Source organism: Canis aureus, chromosome 31, assembly GCF_053574225.1.
Source record: "Canis aureus isolate CA01 chromosome 31, VMU_Caureus_v.1.0, whole genome shotgun sequence".
In the NCBI taxonomy this organism is placed as follows: domain Eukaryota; kingdom Metazoa; phylum Chordata; class Mammalia; order Carnivora; family Canidae; genus Canis; species Canis aureus.
In genome coordinates this window covers 37,017,455-37,036,525 of record NC_135641.1, presented here as the reverse complement: position 1 = coordinate 37,036,525, position 19,071 = coordinate 37,017,455, and the positions used below count along the sequence as shown (strand labels likewise).

The 19,071-nt window shown below is 36.1% G+C and overlaps 1 protein-coding gene across 3 annotated transcripts in view; it reads left to right on the top strand.

The window, feature by feature from the left end:
- Positions 1-19,071, top strand: part of SERPINI2 (serpin family I member 2) — a 33,223-nt gene that overhangs the window by 429 nt on the left and 13,723 nt on the right. For 2 of the 3 annotated variants that reach the window (XM_077880211.1, XM_077880212.1), the window contains 4 exons: positions 1,925-2,179; positions 7,201-7,431; positions 8,879-9,073; positions 9,156-9,348. In XM_077880211.1, coding sequence (XP_077736337.1) covers positions 1,933-2,179; positions 7,201-7,431; positions 8,879-9,073; positions 9,156-9,348 — 866 coding nt within the window. In that variant the 5' untranslated portion in view covers positions 1,925-1,932. The remainder of the gene's footprint in view (positions 1-1,924; positions 2,180-7,200; positions 7,432-8,878; positions 9,074-9,155; positions 9,349-19,071) is intronic. The other variant, XM_077880214.1, reaches the window with a different exon arrangement.

Genomic DNA, 19,071 nt, shown 5'->3' with positions numbered 1-19,071 from the left:
ACAATTTTTTTGGTGTAAGCTTGTAATTTATTTAATGCCTAGAAATTTTCTGGGAAAATTGGATGATCAAATAATGTAAATTTTAATTATTAAGATCATTCATAATAATGAGAGGATGCCCCTCTGATTCTACTATAGGGGAAAAATTGTATCCTTCATAATATTGTTTATTATTCTAATACAAATAAAATGCATCAGGATGTGCCTAATGAATTGCCACTTGATGACTTAAAAGTACTAATAACGCTTTGCTTATATATCTACAAACTGATATTTTCAATCATAAATCTTCTGAGATATTGAATAGATTAGAAAATGATTCACTGAAATTTATTTCATGTATAAAACTTTTCTTACTCACTGGCTGTTACTATTGTTGCACTGACTCACAACCTTATGTATTAATTTAATCCTCAATAAAACATGGTTTGATAGTATATATCTATATTTGCAGTTTGCCAAAACAATTTTTTTAAAACAATTTATTTCAATTGCATTTTGAGGTCTTTTTCCTTTGCAAATTGTATATCTAAACAGAGTTTAATTACAAATATTAGAATGCAATTTGAAGTAGTTGGCTAATGACTCCATATCTTAGTTTTAGAGAATATTTGACTATTAGTAAGCTTTATATCTAATAGTGACTCTTAACCCATTTATGGGTCATGCTGACCCTTCTAGTTGTCTGCAGAACACTTTAGAAATATAGTTCTTCATTTTTTAAGGCTGACAATACATTGTTCTGGAGACCTTCATCTTTACCTTCAATAAATGGTTACTGCCTAGTAACCTTTTAATCTAGGAATTATTAAGGATTACTAAAATGAATTTTTTGCAAGGTAAAATTAGTGTTACTAAAATTTATAAGGATTTCGGAGTCAGCATTTTGTGAGGTCTGTGATAATATTGCAAAACTCATTCTTAAGATGTAATCAGGTGGCTGCATTTCCTGTACTTTTAGTGGAGAGCACTGTCATAGGGTGTCAGTAGTGTTGTGAATTGGCTTAAGGTTCCAATTGTAACTTTCTTAAATGTGTTAGTCAAATTATTCTTTGATTTTTTTTTAATTGCTTTCTTCTTTTGTTATTGTTGTACCAGTTATATTTGATTGTAATTGTGTTTCTTTACAATTTTTCTGAGTTTGTTTTTCCTCACTTTGAATAAAGTACATGGTGGATTTTGGGGTATTTTGCCCTCCAGAAGTGAGATTCCATAAAGTGTGAAAATTCCTACTGCAAAGACTTTGCCAGATTACTCGAACTAATTTAGAAAGTATTGACTTTCTAGTATTATAGATCAAAACCACAGTAGAGTGTCTTCCTTTTTTTTTTTATTGTTTCTCTTTTGATCTACAAACCATTTTAGAGTAGTGTAGACAGAGGATTTCCTTGATAAAGAGCTAGAAGTGATCCCATTTAAAACAATGGGAAAGGGGATCCCTGGGTGGTTCAATGGTTTAGTGTCTGCCTTCGGCCGGGGGCGTGATCCTGGAGTCCCGGGTTCGAGTCCCGCATCTGGCTCCCTGCATGGAGCCTGCTTCTTCCTCTACCTGTGTCTCTGCTTCTTTTTCTCTATCTCTCATGAATAAATAAAATCTTAAAAAAAAATAAAACAATGGGAAAAATAGGAAAAAATATCACATAGCTATTTAGAGATAGATTTGCTATTGATAGTGTCCCAGGATTACAGGTTCTCCTTTGATTTTAGAAGACTGCTTTATATTTTGGACTAGTTCTTGAAAGAATATGATAATGCTATTAGCACATGGCCTATTTCCCCTAATAGATGATGCTGAGTCTGAAAATTGGCATGAGAATCTTCTTGTAATAGTCTGTCCTAATAGTTAGAAAGTTTTATGTTGGAACTTACTTTGGTTAAACTCTGATTATTTTGAAAAACTAATGAATTTTGAATTAATGCACAGAGGTCAAAATGAATAAGATCTTGTTGTGGAGTCTCCTATTGATTTTTTCTGGAAGTCAAGCTTCAAGACCCTTGGTTCAAAGAAATGTCGAATTTGCAGTGGATCTTTATCAAACTATTTGTTTATCTCATGAGAACAACATTATATTTTCCCCCCTCGGAACAACTTTGGTTCTTGGGATGATACAACTGGGAGCAAAAGGAAGAGCACAACAGCAGATAAGACAAACTTTAAAACTTCAGGAAAACTCAACTGGTGAGATTCTTACATATGATTATTTATAATGGATAAGATCTGGCCAAATTTATTTTGAAAATTAGAGAGAAGCTTGGGGTTGCAGAATTTAAATACATGGAAAATGTTATCAAAAGCATAAAATTATAATAAAATAGAGAATTTTAAATAATTTTATTTAAATTGTTTCCTAATGAAAATGTTACCAGAAGAATATATTATTTTTAATACAGATATTTTAATACAGATATAAAACTGTGAGTCTGTCAGTGTATTTTCTTCTGGCCTGTTTTAGCCAGTTTTAATTAATTGAGATCATGTTGTATGTATATATATATGTTTATTTGTTTATTTATTCTTCCACTCTCACTATGTTGTCATCATTTTCTCCCATCAGCTTTAGAATATAGTTGTTAATTGTTGCATTTTATTGCCTCTTATGGAAATATCATTACTTAACCTCTCTTTATTAGGTTGTTTCCAGTATTTTTCTTATAAAAATGCTTCAGTGAGCATCCTCTCATAGGAATCTTTGTGTGCATCTCTCATTATTTTATTAGCTTTTAAAATTATTTTTCTAATTAAAATTTAACTCTTTCACCTAATCTAGACCAAGAAAGAGTGGTAATGTATACATTTTAAAAGCTTGTTTGGTTAATGGTTTCTAAAGGAAATCCTTTTTTTTTTTTTTTTTTTAAAGCACTTACATAATCTATTTGAGGCCTTTTTGTTGTGAAGGGTTGTTTTAGAGTCGCCCAAAGGCCTATCTGGAGATACTGTGTAGAAACTTTGGTGCTGGCATCCTGTTTGCAAGGGTAGTTGTCGAGGTGTCCGAGTGGCTCAATTTGGTTAAGTGCCTACCTTCTGGTCAGGTCATGATCTCAGGGTCGTGGATGGGCTCCACATTCAGCGGGGTTCTGCTTGTCCCTCTGTCTTTCCTTCCCCCACCTTCAAGTAAATAAATAAAATGTTTTTTTTAAAAAAGAAAAAGTAGTTGTCCATCTCTCTGGACACCTCATGTTCTCAACTTCCACAATGATTTTAATTTTAAACTTTACATCACTGTCAGGTAATATGTCCTAAACAACAGAGGAAATTTCCAGATTTTTGGTGTGGAGATTTAATCACTAACTAACTTCAGTATGTTTACCTCAGAACATAGTAATTATATTTTAGCATTTGTTTTTCTTTTTTTACAGGGTCTTATTTGCTTTGTTTTAAATAAAGGCAATTTTATGTAGAAGTTAGTGATAGTCAAGGTAATTGCAAAAATTTTCCTTTGTGAATAATGTAAAATGAAGCCACCACATTCCAGATTTAGTCTTGACTGTCTGTATTAATTTCAGCAAATCCCACTACATAGTTCCAGAAACATTTAAATCACATGATACTGCCTTGAAAAGTAATAGAGCATTTATAAAGATATGTAAAGTTGATTGTATGATAAAACAGCAAAATAAGAGCTTCTGAAATATAAATTATTCTATATGATTATATCTTGTAGAGTAACACAGAAGTCTTATCAACTCTGGACTGAGAATATGATGATAATCATATAAATAAGGAGGATGACACATATTATAATCATATCAATAATGAGGATGACACATCTATAGTGTCAATCACATATATGGTGTGGTCACTCACTGTTTCTGTGCTTAGTATCCACTATCTCACTTAATCTTCACAGTTACTCTGTGAGGTAGACATAATCCTGCTGCTTAGATGAGGACAGGGAGGCAAAGAAACGTTGAGTGACTTGTCCAGAATGAATTCCAAAAATGATTCAGTGAGAGTCATAAATCAGAAGAACAATATATGATATTTTCCTTGGGAGATTATATATGGACAATTAAACAGTAGTATGTTAACACATGTAACAAAGTCTACCAAGCTGCTTTCTATAATGCTTTGTTAAGGAAGAGAGAAAGGGGCACAGATGCAAGGTAACTGTAAAAGGAAAAGGAAGACAAGCAAGAGAAAGAGAGAAAATATGAAAAATAAACTCTGGAAAATAAAAAAGAGGAGAGAATTAAAGAATAAAGAACAAGGAAATAGAGTTAAGGAAGGGAACAGAGTGGAAGAGCGCAAGGAGATGGAGAAAAGACCCATGGGGTCTGGAGAAATATGAGTAAAATGGTGTTAAGGGGTGACAAAGGGTATGATAGATCAGAATGTGGTGCGTGGGTTGGGCCATATTAGAACCCAAGATGGAAGGGAAAATCACTAGTAGTGATCCTGTCTTAATTTAACATTTTTACATTTTGTTCCTCATGGATTTCTTTGTATTAATACTGATGTTTTTAATGTATTGCACTAAAATATTATCTTGATTATGGAATCTGTTGGCATCTCCTTAAGTTTTATGCCCAACATAAGTGTCTCTTGGACTCATCTTAGTCCTGGCCCTGCCTTCCATTCCCAATGATTATCAAAGGTGCTATCTGTAAATTAGTCTATGTTTTACATTTGCTGGTATTGGGTTGTTTTATGTTAACACCTGCCTTGTTTCACAGATGAACATACAACTCCTGGGATCCTACCCCCACAAGACTCAGTGTCCTCAGTTCTTTCCCCTGAGTAGAAACATCTGCTCAGAATTTACCTCCTCCAGTCTACTGGGCTCTGATAATGCTCCATTTTTGCTATGCCTCTGATATGCTGCTTACTAATCAAAGACTAATGGAGGTGCTTCCTTATTCCAAGAGCGTCATAGAAAAAGAATCAACCATGAATTCCAATCCCAGATCTGCAACCAAATAACCTTACGATCTGACACCTCTTAAATTACTGTGTCTCTCTGGACTTCAGATTCCTCACTATAAAAAAAGAGGAGTTTGAATAAATAATTTATATGGATCTTTAGGCTAAAATAATCTACAATCCTATGACTGCCTTTGTTTTTCATCTTTGGGTCTCTCGCATTTCACAAATAATTGGCCTTTGGGCTTGTAATACCAGGAGAAGTAAACATGTATTGAATTCTGGAACATTTTCTACTACAATCAAACCAAAGGTTACATTCACCCCATGACCTGTAGGTGTTGTATGGTTCTGTTTTAGGAAATGAAATAAGTGCATTCTCATTGTTTACTAGGAGCCATGTATACACATTCCTTTTGATCTGTGCTAAAAGAAGTTATTAATCTGTAAATTAAATCAAATTTATAAGGCAGATAACTTTATATTCTCCTCCAAACTTGTGCTACTTGATGACATTTTTCATTGACTTCTGAGTCCAGTGATTTATCAAAGGGCAACTGACTGTCACACAGTCTTAGACCTTAAGTACATGACATAAATCTATTTGTTCTAACAAATGAGTTGGAATTATTTTTCTCCCCCACTCCTTTTTCCCCCCATTCCTTCTAAGATGTTCATAAATTACAAACTTCTGAAGATTAGTTTTAAATTCAGCCACTTCATTTCTGACCTTAATTAATTCTTTTGAAAAAACTCACATGACTTGACTTAGAAAGTCTTTCTCTGTAGCTTCTCAGTTATTGCGATATTTCCCTCAGCCTCAAATAGCAAACGATTACACATAATATCAGCGCAGAAACAAATAAAATAGATTAGCCTCCCCTTCCTTACGTAAGAATTCTAAGATTGTAAAGACTTAACAGAAATTCTACAAACCCAACCATAGAGAAGTAAGTTTTTATGGCTAAAATTGTTTATGTCTATATCTATATCCTCAAGAATGGAGAATCGTGGAGTTTGAAATATAATGAAATTTACCTCCCAGAGCCTCCAATACAGTTATGTGAGTTGTACCTGCACAGAAGCAGGGGAAAACAAGGAGACAAGTAGGGAATGAAATGTAGACTCCACTCATTGGACAAGATATGAGGTCATGGGGCTCTAGCCCTCCTCCTTCCCCACCAGGGAAGGAACCTGTTCTTATCTGCACAAAGATGCCTATGCCTCTAGCTCTCCAATAAAATGCACACACACACACACACGCACACACACACACACACACAGATGCCGTATTTCCAATGGACAGCTCAAGGCAAGTTCTCATTAAAACTTTTCTCTCTTTATTCAGTGGGTATCTTCTAATGATGAACCATTTATGTTTTCTTCAATAAAGATTAATTGCACATACTCAACTTTCAAGTTATGAAAGTGGCATTTTTATATTCAGCTCAAAATGTAACAAAGGCCCCGAGTGAAACTTTGATTTGAAATATAGTTCCTAGACTTAAAATGACTGAGTCCCAGGATTAAGCCAGAAGGGGATGAAAAACATCGACACCTTCGGTCATGAATAGCCCCTGAACAAAGATCAAAGCTGAATTGTCTCCTAGGCACATACACCTTCCCAACAACAGTGCAGTCAGAATGAGCCAGCAATACATAATAGGACAGTGGTGATTTTTAGCTGACTCTGGTGGCATCATTTGGCTAGTGGTAATAGTTGGCATGTTTAAAGATCTTTATTGTTCATGTAGACAGCCAAAGTATATACATTCGTGAACCTGAAGAAATAGGCAATTCTGATTCTTGCACATCTCTAGAGCTGCTTACAGGGGTTGCCTCGTAAATTTCACAACTTGGACAGGTGCCATTGCTCACAAGAGAGCAATTCTTAAGCTGGAATAAAAGCAATATTGAAAAGGATTGCTCATCACTGTCATACCCCCATCAGTATTCATTAGAATTCTCCTTCCATAAATATCACATGTTGTGCAAAGAGTGAGGTTCTAAAGATAAATTTCCAACAAGTAAGAATGAGCTAAATTTGACTATAAAAAGGGAATTTCCTTCAGCCTGTTTAAATGCACATTCTTGTTTTTGACAAATTTCAAATTTACATGGACATTCTTCTTTCTTCCTATATAAAAACTGAGTTCTTTATAAAATGCATATTCTATGAAGACAAATGCTTAAAATATTTATACTAACTCAGAAAGGACCGTTAGTTATACGTAAGGGTGCAAAAAATGGTGATATGAATCAGCGCTTAGAAGCAAAGCTGAAAAGCTGTTGTTTTTATGTTGTTCAATATGTCAGTATACATTATAATTATTTTTTAGGGGAAGAATTTTCTGTGCTGAAGTCATTTTTCTCTGCCATCTCAGAGAAAAAGCAAGAATTTACATTTAATCTTGCCAATGCCCTCTACCTTCAAGAAGGATTCACTGTGAAAGAACAGTATCTCCATAGCAACAAGGAATTTTTTCAGAGTGCCATAAAACTGGTGGATTTTCAGGATGCAAAGACTTCTGCAGAGACAATAAGTACCTGGGTAGAAAGCAAAACAGATGGTAAAGTTTCCCATTTTCATACACTCATTATTTGCCATTGTATTCACGGTTTTTAATATCCTAAAGTAAAGAATGGTTGAATATTTTCCTACTAAACTACGGCTCAGAGGGATCTCCTGTTTTGCCGCCCTGTTATTCAAATTAATTCTGAATTGTAAAACTGAGAGAAATTGTAAGCTGCTTTGAAAAGCATACAGAATTTTTGGGGGAGACACCCATTTACAGAATTTTTAATGGAAAACCTTTAATAATAATTTTTGTTTAAGCATAGGTTTTTAGCCTATGGCAGCAGAAATAATATCTTTGGCCAGGTAAAAATTGGATCTGTCAATTTCAAGTGCCTTTTTTCCCACATATACTGTAAATAATTAACACATCTTAGTTGGATGTGTTAATGTTTAATAATAAATGTTGATAGTCCTATCATAAACACGATGATTTCAACTTTAATTGCAATACAATCCAGCCAAAATTCTTCAGTGACTGTGGAAAGACACCGTAGAAAGAACACAGGCTTAAAGTCACTCAGATCAGAGTTCAAATCCTACCCAGTTCTAAGCTATGCCTCACCTAAAATGAGGATATTTTAAAAATGTTTCAGAGGTTATTTGAAGGTTTGATAATAATGTCTGTGAAATAACAAACATAAATTAGATCCTAGCTTAACAGTAGTTTGGTTCCTTGTTCATTTATTCTGCTACAAAAATCATGATGGCATAAGGTGCTACCATATTCCTTATAGGAAGTTTCACACAGGGGGGCATGGTTGAAAATGTGAGATGAATGGTTTGAGTGGCGTTCGCAGGTAAGTATCATTAACAGGACTCAAAATGAACATCCCTGGACAGTTCCATGGCGCTCGGTCATGCTTTTATCTCTTAACTGAAATAGCCATTGGACATAGAAATAACAGACTGGTTGTTAAAAAGAAGAAAATCATGCTAGCAACTCCTTTCTTGTCCCTTTCCCAGTGGGCAGTGGTGGTAGCCACAGTAGTAGGAGGTTTACCATTACCATTACTACACCAGTAGAAGGTGTACCATTAACTTATTACTTCTGATGGACCTGCTGGAAAAACTTGAGACAAAGTTTGAAAAACATCAATAAATATGCAGGAAGAGACATTCAGGTCTTGTTCTTTCTGACTGAAAAACGATTTACACAAATATTCTTGCTGGAGAGTCCATTATTAGTAGGTCTGTCCAGATTTGCCTAAGACAATCTTGTATCTCCTGTTTCCTAGTGAGATTCTCTTGGTACCTGTTTCTAAGTGAAATGTTTGAGAGTGCTCCCTTTTTTACTGTCAGAATTGCCAAGGTTAGGTAAAAAAAGCACCCTGTTTATAACTGATCTGCAAAAGAAATTTTTGTTTTAATTCTATTTAAAGCAGCCCCACTGAACCACTCTTGCACATGTTTCCCTGTTTCGTCCTCCACCCCCGTCACAGGGAAAATTAAAGACATGTTTTCAGGGGAAGACTTTGGCCCTCTGACTCGACTTGTCCTGGTGAATGCTATTTATTTCAAGGGTGACTGGAAGCAGAAATTCAGAAAAGAGGACACACAGTTGACGAATTTTACTAAGAAAGATGGTGCAGCAGTCAAAATTCCAATGATGAAGGCTCTTCTGAGAACAAAATACGGTAATATGAAAAATCACTCTCCTAAGCATGATTTGGGGAATTGCCAAGAATATTTATTTAATATTTTCTTTCTCTGTTCCAGGTTATTTTTCTGAGCCCTCCATGAACTACCAGGTTTTGGAATTGCCTTATAAAGGTGACGGGTTTAGTTTAATCATCATTCTTCCCGCAGAGGACGTGAACATAGAAGAAATGGAAAAGCGAATCACTGCTCATCAAATCCTAAAATGGTTCTCTGAGATGCAAGAAGAGGAAGTGGAAGTAAGCCTCCCTAGGTTGGTAATGTCATTTTATTATTTGGTTCTTATGTTTTCACTCATGGAGGCATTTGAATAGCTGGCTGAAAGATAACAAATATTTGAATAGGCTATTGATGAGAAGAAAAATGCATTTGGAAATATAGCTCCACTTTATGGATACAAAGGCAAGCCTGAACATTGGCAGTATTGCTTTGCCATGAGGAGCACTGAATTTAAGTGCTCAATATTCCCCGAAATAGATGAAGAAATGTAAGTCTTCAAGCTAAAATACCAAGATGAAAAGGAATTTTTTTTATTTTTTATTATACAATTTATCTTTCTCTATTTTTTTTCCTAATTGGAATTCGAAAATATCTATCTTCTGTTACATTTAAGGAAAATAAAACACCCCCCCAAACACTTATGATATCAGACAATTAAAAGATATGTTAAATCACTGTTGACAGCTGGTGCTCTAATAGCCATTGAATGACAAATAGGGAATCTTTTGGCCAGGTTTAAATAGTTAAGACAAAATGGAAATTGCGAAGGCTTACCTCAGGAAATAATAATCATAGACACTAATTTCTTAATATCACGCTTCTAGCCGGTAGGAGAAACTCCAGAGTAAGTTGTGCCCCTATAACTCAATTCACCCTCTGCCTCAGCTTTTTAAAAGAGGCAGATGTTTGATAGATGATATTCAGTCCTTTCATTTCTAAATTTTCCTGCAAACTCCTCAAGGCCAACATGGTCTGTGCATCCTTCTTCTAGGCCTTTTGTCTCGTAAACCTCTTAGCTTTTCCTTTCTTTTCCACTTTAGCTGGGATCCAATCAGTCATTTCAATCTTATTCTCACCCAGGATCTTTAATGCTTTTTGTTAGTTGGTCTTTATCCTGCTTTAATTTCTCCCCAATCATCCTCAACCCCCAAACTATTCCTCAAGCCACTCCCCGCTCCCCGACTATTGATTTTGTTAAGTAAAAACCCAGAAAACAGTCCCTTCTGGCCTCATTGAGGCTGGCGCTGGGAGCTCATTGTTTCTCTTCAAAGAACTTTCTTTTTTAATACTCACATACACTACACCAAAACTTGGTTTCTATTCCTCAGGCGCTACCTTATATTGATTTCTCTTACTCTCAACATGTGTCTCAGCTTCTGGTCCTTAGAGAAAACACATCATTAAGGAAACTTTCCTCACTACCCTTCACCTCAAAATTTGAATACATCTTTTTTCTTAAAAGATTTTATTTATTTGAGAAAGAGAGAGAGAGAGAGAGGGAGAGACAGACAGACAATGAACAGGGGGGAGGGGCAGAGGGAGAGGGAGAAGCAAACTCCCCACTAAGGAGGGAGCCTGATGTGGGACTCAATTCCAGGACCCTGAGATCATGACCCAAGCCGAAGGCAAACGCTTAACTGACTGAGCCACCCAGGCACTCAAAAATTTATGTACATCTTTGATGATCTGCTCTTCCTTTACCTTCCTTGACATCCTGGAAAAGGAGATATCCTATTCTCACCCTAACTCTGGGTTCTTGATCGTAATACTATAAACCATCCCCTTTTTCTTGAAAATCTTACATTCTTTGGCCCCTAGGGCACTACTTACTTCTGTTTATTTTTCTCTCCTCTGTAAAATTTTCCTGCTCCCTGACTTACATTCTCTTCTTTCTGTTCCCAACTAATGTTTACCAAAATCTTGTCTTCAGAATTTTCTTCTTCTTCCTTTTATTTGCCCCTTATTCTTCATGTCTCTAAAATCTGATTCTCTCCTCCAACCTGTTGTCCAGTTCCCTAGCACCTGTAGAACTCTACCTGGATGTTATTCAGTCATTTAAAGAGGTGTTTTTGTTGTTGCTGATGGTGGTGTTTTTTGTTTGTTTGTTTGTTTTTGTTTTTGTTTTTTTTTGTTCCTACTACATATGAAACATTGGAGATAAAATGATATGACAGTTTATTTTCTAATAGATAACAATTGGGGGATTAACTTGTTTATTTTCAAATTTATTTTTCTCTCTTTCTCCTTTGGAAAGATCTCTATTTGGGGCCAAAAACCACTGAGTTTGAAAATTGTGCATGCCAGGTACTAGCAATGGGGTTTTAGGAGAGTCACTAGACTGTCTTGAGCTGTGGTTTTATGAGTATAATATTGAAATAATGATACTTATAGCCGAGGTGGCCCCAGCATCATCAGCCTAATTAACAAATTGCCTAGATGATAATGTGTAAGTCCCAAACTCAGTTGGCAGCAGGAAATATGGGCTTTTGCCAGAATTCCCTTCTTCAGGGGAATTTTAGGAATCTCCACAAGAATGTTGCACAGCACACAAATCCATCCAGGCTACTGCACTACTACAGCTTTTCCAAACTGTTTGGCCTTATTATCAGTTTTTCTAAACTGTGGTCACACTGCTCATACAACTTCTCTCATAGTATGGACACAGACTTCTCTTTTAATTTCTCCAAGAAAAACAGTTCTGGGTTGAATTATGTCCCTCCCAATTCATATGTTGAAATCCTAGCTCCCAGCACCCCAAAATATGACCTTTTTTGGAGACAGAGTCTTTACAGAGGTAATCAAGTTAAAGTAAAGTCATTAGGGTGGCCCCCATCCAACACGGCTAGAGTCCTTACAAAAAGGAGAAAGTTGGATACAGAGATACACATAGCAGAAAGAGACAGAGGAAGAAGAGACAGAGGAAGAAGAGACAGAGGAAGAAGATGGCCATCTACAGGCCAAAGAGAGAGGCGTGGAACACACCTCTCCCTCATTGTCCTCAGAAGGAACCAGGGCTACCCACGCCTTAATTTGAGACCTCTAATCTCTACAACTTTGAGACAATAAAGTTCTGTTATTTAAGCCACCTGGTTCATGGTAATTTGTTGAAGTAGCCCTTGGCAAACTACTAGGAGTAAGAACAACTTCAATGTTTAACCAAATTTTACTGAAAGCTTTATGTTAATAAAAGGGGTTTATAAGGTGGAAAGTAATTTAAAAACCATGTGCCAGGGCTGGGTATTTCTGAAGTATAGGTCATTGTCACCAGGGAGCCTTCCCTTGTCCGTTGCTGTCCTGGTAGCAGAACCCATCCTCACCCAGTCTTTTCTGACCTCCTCCTACCCAGCATCCAGAGTCCTTCAACTTTTTCCATCACAGACAGAAGGTAACAGAGATTTTCTGGCCTTTAAGTATGATAAGAATCTATAGCAGCAGATTTTGACCCTCAGTGGAAACATTTTCATATCATGTAGAATAAATTATACCTTTATCATTTCAAACTTCACTATTTCCATCCCACTGGTTCTATATGCATAATAAGAAGTTCATCCTGTTGCTTTTCCCAAACAAAAGAATGCTTTGTCTTAAAGGTGAATTTGAATCTTCAGTGATACAAAAACAGAAATATTAATTGGCAGTTGTCCTCCCTTTTCTCAAACAGATTCCAGGCACCAAAGATTTTTTAAAAAATTGGTGGCAGTTTCAATTACAGTACCTCATTACATACTTCTATTCATAGCACAAAATTTAGCAAATAGATGGTTCTAATAAAGTGATGGCTATTTTTCTACTTTTGTTAAGATCACTGCCCAGCAGCCCCAAAGTAGAAAGTCTTCTGTGACTTCTCAGTGTCTCTCATGCCTATCCCTCTGTCTGGCAGGCCCTTCCTTCTCCATGGTATTTAGCCAGTAAATTCTCATTCATCTTTCAATGTCCTCTCGCAATTAACTCTTCAGTGTACATTTCCCCCAACATGCTCAGTTAAAATCAACCATTCTTTATCTTTATTTCTAGAACACTTTATACAAATTTATATTACGGCACTTTTTACATTTCTATCTCTTTTTTTTTTTTTTAAATGTTTATTTATTTATGATAGTCACAGAGAGAGAAAGAGAGAGAGGCAGAGACACAGGCAGAGGGAGAAGCAGGCTCCATGCACCGGAAGCCCGATGTGGGACTCGATCCCGGGTCTCCAGGATCGCGCCCTGGGCCAAAGGCAGGCGCCAAACCGCTGCGCCACCCAGGGATCCCACATTTCTATCTCTTGATCACATTCTTGTCTATCCTATTAAGATGTGAGCTCTGGAATAGGGGGTTATGTCTCCTTCTTTTGGTTTCCACCATACCTAGGACATTTCATGGCACATAGAGTGTGCTAAATGAATACTGTTGGATTAAATTATACAAATATTTTCAAAGAAAACAATTCCATGTTATTTACTTTTATCTAACTTTAAATACCTCAAAAATCAGAATTCAACTTTCCAATCACACTTTAATTCATTCCTTGTGAAGATCCTGATGAAACTTTTGCATACACGTAGCATAATGAAAGACGAGACATCAACCATTTTCTTGGAAACCTCTTTAGGGAAATAAAAATGAGATTTTTAAATTCACAAGACTGAAATCTTTTTTTTTATCAATTATTTGATCCCATTAACACAACGTTATATTTAAAATGTATTCATTCACTTTTCACAAAAGGATAAATCTTCCAATTTATCAAAGGAAGGATTTGCTTATGTGTTAAGTTCACAAACAATTTTAGTCCATCAGGACACATTTATTGAATTATGTTTCCCGAGCAGTAAGACCATGGATTGAAAGTTCTGAAGTATATTTCTCCATAATGAATAATTTCCTTACAACAGAAAATGCCCATTTAAAATCCTCATTCAGTACAGAGAGGGAAAACTACATAGGTGGTGTAAATACTTTAGAGTGGACTGACAATTTTAGGTTTTATTTCTCAATTCTGTGGTTCTTTTATATCTGGATGAATGCATTATGCTTTCAAATTGATAACTAAATGAGATTTTGGTAAGATCGAACAGTTTAATCAGCTGGGTTAGTTTCCTAGGATTTAAAATAAGAGAAATCCATTCTCTCAAAATACAGTTCTGGAGGCTAGAAATCCAAAATCAAGATGTCAGCAGGGCCATTCTCTCTGAGACTGTGTGGAATCCTTCCTTGCCTCTGCTCAGCTTCTGGTGGTGATCTACCATCTTTTGTCTTCTGCTTGTAGATGCACCACTCGAGTCTTTGCCTCTGTTGCCATGTAGCCATCCGTATTCACATGGCGTTCTCCTTTCTTATGAGGACACTAATCATATTGGATTAAGGTCATCCTCTATTCCATTATGACCTTGACCTAACTAATCACATCTTCAATGATCCTATTTCCAAATAAGTCTCATTATGAGGTACTGAGAGATAGGGCTTTGATAAATGAATTTGGGGCAGGGGGCCCCATTCAATCTGTAACCCCAACTATGCTAAATTCTGTTAATGTACAACAAAAAGCCTCTTTGGTAGCAAACTGTAATTCATGCCAAAGAGAGAAAAATTAATCATAAGAATGCTTCTGTATTAGTAACACTAGGAAGGAACATGTGAGTGACTAGATTATAGTTGTTACTATTTAAGAAACATCTCTCCTTTCCCTTTGATGTAGGACTAGTTTAGAATTAAGGCCAATAAGATAGAGTATAATCTAAAAATACTAGAGTGCTTTCTAGTGTTTATTATTTATAGCATACCAGCTATCTAATTTTGGACATTACTTGTGTTAGCAGCTAAAAAATAATCATGTTACTTTGTCTAAATGTGATATGAAATCTTACAAACATCTTAGTAGTCAAAGTTCTTCATGTTGAAGAGTATGACACGCACTTTCTATATATCATATCTTCTCTATAGGAAAAACTCTCTGAGAATATGTTTTTATGATTATGTGTATGGGCAAAAGTAATTATTTAATACATACAAATAAGGCAAATGAAGTAACTTTCATTCACATAGCACTTTAAAAAGTATTTATTTATTTATTTATTTATTTATTTTTGAGATTTTTATTTATTTATTCATGAGAGACACACAGAGAGAAACAGAGACATAGGCAGAGGGAGAAGCAGACTCCTTGCAGGGAGCCCAATGTGGGACTCGATCCCCGGACTCTAGATCACGCCCTGAGCCAAAGGCAGACGCTCAACTGCTGAGCCACTCAGGCATCCCCATTTAAAGTATTTTAATACTAAATATTATGGTTCTACAGTCTGACTTGGATGACTTGCATTTAAAAAGAAGGGGTTATTCTGTATGTTAGTAAATTGAACACCAATAAAAATAAATTAAAAAAAAAAGAAAAAGATGAACAAAAAAAAATAAAAAATAAAAAGAAGGGAACTGTGTCGCTCAAAAAGTGAATTGATCACCATTTAGCTAAGTTTTGGGAGAAAGAATTAGGTCTTATGTCTACTGTCTTACAGCTTTATGCTCTTATTGGTTTGCTGCTTCCTAGAAATTTTATCTCCTTTTCAAAAGCACAGATTGACTGGGGCCCTGCTATGGACAAGGAACTGAAACAGATGCAAAGTGATAGACATGCTGCCTACTGATAAGATGGTTACCACTTAGATGGAGTGGTGTAAGATTTGCATAAAAATTTACTAACAATATACAGCAGTAGACAGTAAATATTAAAAGAAAGTTACAATTAGTAAGTACTAGAAGATTCATGAAAAAAGACAAGAGACAGGGAGCACCAGAAACTGGACTGTAAACAAAGGATTTATGGAAGAGGAAGAACTTGAACTGGGCTTTGAAAGAATCAAGAGGGTTAAGTCCCATACAGAAAGGGGAATTGTTGAAAACTTCCAAGTAGGATAGTGGAGTGATTAAGGCTGTGTTTTAGAGAGATATATTTGGTAGTTACAATGCCTTTGTTCATGCTAGATAACTTATCTGAATCTTTTCCCCACTTCCAACCACTATCCTCACTCTTCTGGATAACTTCTCTTAGTCCTTAAAACCAAGTTCAGGTTTTAGAAAGCTTTTCTGATCTTTCCATCCAAGATAACACTACATCTTCCCTTTTCCCTACTGAGGAAACTTTTCCTTGTACCTTGTGTTTATTTCTGCCTAGCAGTTATATTATTATTTCATCTTCCTCAATGGACAAAAAACTTCTTGAGGTTAGAGCTATGCATATTTCATTTCTGTGACACCAGCACAAAGGATGCATCTGAAAAATAGCAGTTGTTCACTGAACAATTGTTGCTCTAATCTGAAGACTTTTGGTGTTCAAGATGTGTTGAAGAGAGAAAGACAGGAGCCCAAAAGATCAGTTAAGAAACCACTGCAATAATTTGGCACAAAGTGGGTAGTGTTTAAAGGGGACAGGCTCACTGGGGATAGTAAGGAACTGGTGAAATAGAAAGATTATTGGAGTATTGACTAATGAGATATGGGTTATGAAGAAATAGATTGGAGTTTCTAAATTTGACATACTAAGAAAATGAGAAGACAGTGATTTCTTATTCTTTTGTAGCAGTCCTTAGATGTGCACCCTAGACTTCTAGAGAGTTCTGTGGTAGACTTCAGAGAGTCCTCGAAGCCCTTGAAACTATTAGCGAGTTAATGTATAGAAGGTCTTACATATATTTTCCTTGGGAGAGGCTTCATAGTGGTCAATGAATTTTTGGTGGTCTTGGACTTTAAACTGTTAAATACTAGAGTTCTATTAAAAAGTATAGTAATAACTAAACAATAGCCATAGTCTTTCTGAGAGGTACCATTTAAAAAAATATTGACTGATGTGGCATCTCATAGTATCTTTAACAAGTGTTGAAACAAGATCATGGAAAATAGAACATAATACTGAAGACAGAGAGCTTTGCCACCTTTTTACTACGTAACTTTAATTAGCTTACCTAAGATTTTTCTTTGATTGTTAAATGGGACAATGATAATAAATGCCTCAGAGTTATTGTGAGAGTTAATATGAAGTCATGTTGATAAGACTTTAGTATTCGATATTATCTCTTGTTCTTAATATTATTATTATTTCACTCAGTTTTGCACATGCTGAACATCTAATATAGTGCCAACACTGTCCTAGATGCACCTCTTTACCATACCTCAGTTAATCCTCAAGATAAATTTGACAGAGATCAGTTTCTATATACACATTACAGTTGAGAGACAGACAGGTAGCTATCTTGCCTGTGGTTACACAGCGAACATATGGCAGAGCCAACATTGCAAGAGTCAGAAAACGGGTGTAATATAGCAGGCACGAGGGGGAGCACAGAACAGAGCAAATGTCAATGACACTATGAGCAGTGAGGCATGTGGATGATGGAGTCTTTGGAAAAGAGACATCACCTTCTGTAGGACATGAAATATGTTCTTGCTGGGTTAGACATCAGTCCCAGGTTTGGCCACGTTTGGATCTCTAAACCGGTGAATGTTACTGTTATGGGTGAGAGAAAGTGGTAAATGAAGCTGAATATGAGAATAGAAATGCCATGACCAGCTGCTGGAGGGATTACAAAATGTTCACGTACTTTAACCTATTGGATACTAATCCAAATTGGAATTGAGTTTACATTAAACAGTGTCCAGATATGTTTTGTATGTGACAGAAAGCATTTTTAGTTCACCCCTTGAGGCTAACAGAGTTTTTCCTACATAGATACACACGTGCGCACACACACACACACACACGCACACAGAGTCTAGGTGATTGGTCAGAAAGTGACAAAAACTACCATGTACTCATATAATAGTGTAGGTCTGCCACTGTCAAGGATTGTCACATTTTTATCCTCATGGGCAGACCTAAGATTTGGTTTGATTGGCAACCTGAACATTTCAAGGATGACTCAAGCCCACTGTATCAAAACCGGGATTCTAAGTATTAAGGATAGGGACCCCAAGGAGACCCATCCAAGACTTTTTGTCAATAAACAAGAGTCTTTAGTATAAGGGGGAAGGAAGGGACACCACCAATCCACAATAGGGCCTGCAGACCAGGAGTGGATTCATCTTAAAATGGAAATTCTAGGGCAGCCTGGGTGGCTCAGTGGTTTAGCGCCACCTTTGGCACAGGGCGTGATTCTGGAGACCTGGGATCGAGTCCCACGTTTGGCTCCCTGCGTGGAGCCTGCTTCTCCCTCTGCCTGTGTCTCTGCCTCTCTCTCTGTGTGTGTCTCTCATGAATAAATAAATAAAATCTTTTTAAAAAAATGGAAATTCTGAATTGTTTTCTTCATTTTCTGCACCTGTTGTCTGTGCTGAGCCCCTTTAAACCCAGTGGTTCTGTATGGCAGTAATTTGACAAAAGTTAATGTTTACATATGCGAAAACACTCATTTTATGATTACTTAATTGTTAATTGTCTATTCAGTCTTTTTGCTGCTTATTCTTTTATCTTTAGATGTATTCTTTTGACAATTTTAGATGAAGGTCAAGAAAAGGGGGAAATGAACCACATCTAAAATAAACATTAAGACTCACATAATTTGCAAGAGGCACATAATTAACACTGTATATATATTTATTGAGATTATGATTTCAAATTATATTTTGATTAGAAGGCAATGTGGGTTAGCACACTGACTTGGAATGGACCTGAGTTTGAATACCAGCTTTGTGGTTTATCTTAAACTTGAGACTGGAAATCAACCTCTTCAATCCTCCACCTTCGTAATTAATGGGAATAATGCTAACTTCCTCAGGTTTTTGTGAAGATTAGAAATTGTAATCTCTATTAAGTGTCTAACACATGGAAGTGCTACTTCACACCTGGCTATTCATGACTCCAGTAATTATGGATAATTAGTAATTGGCTGTAGATTATACTTTTATTAAATGGTTGAATAAGTTTCTATTGCTGTAGGTTTCATTGGACTATATTATGAGCAGGACTGTAGCTTAAATGAGTCTCCACCAATAATTAGGCATTATT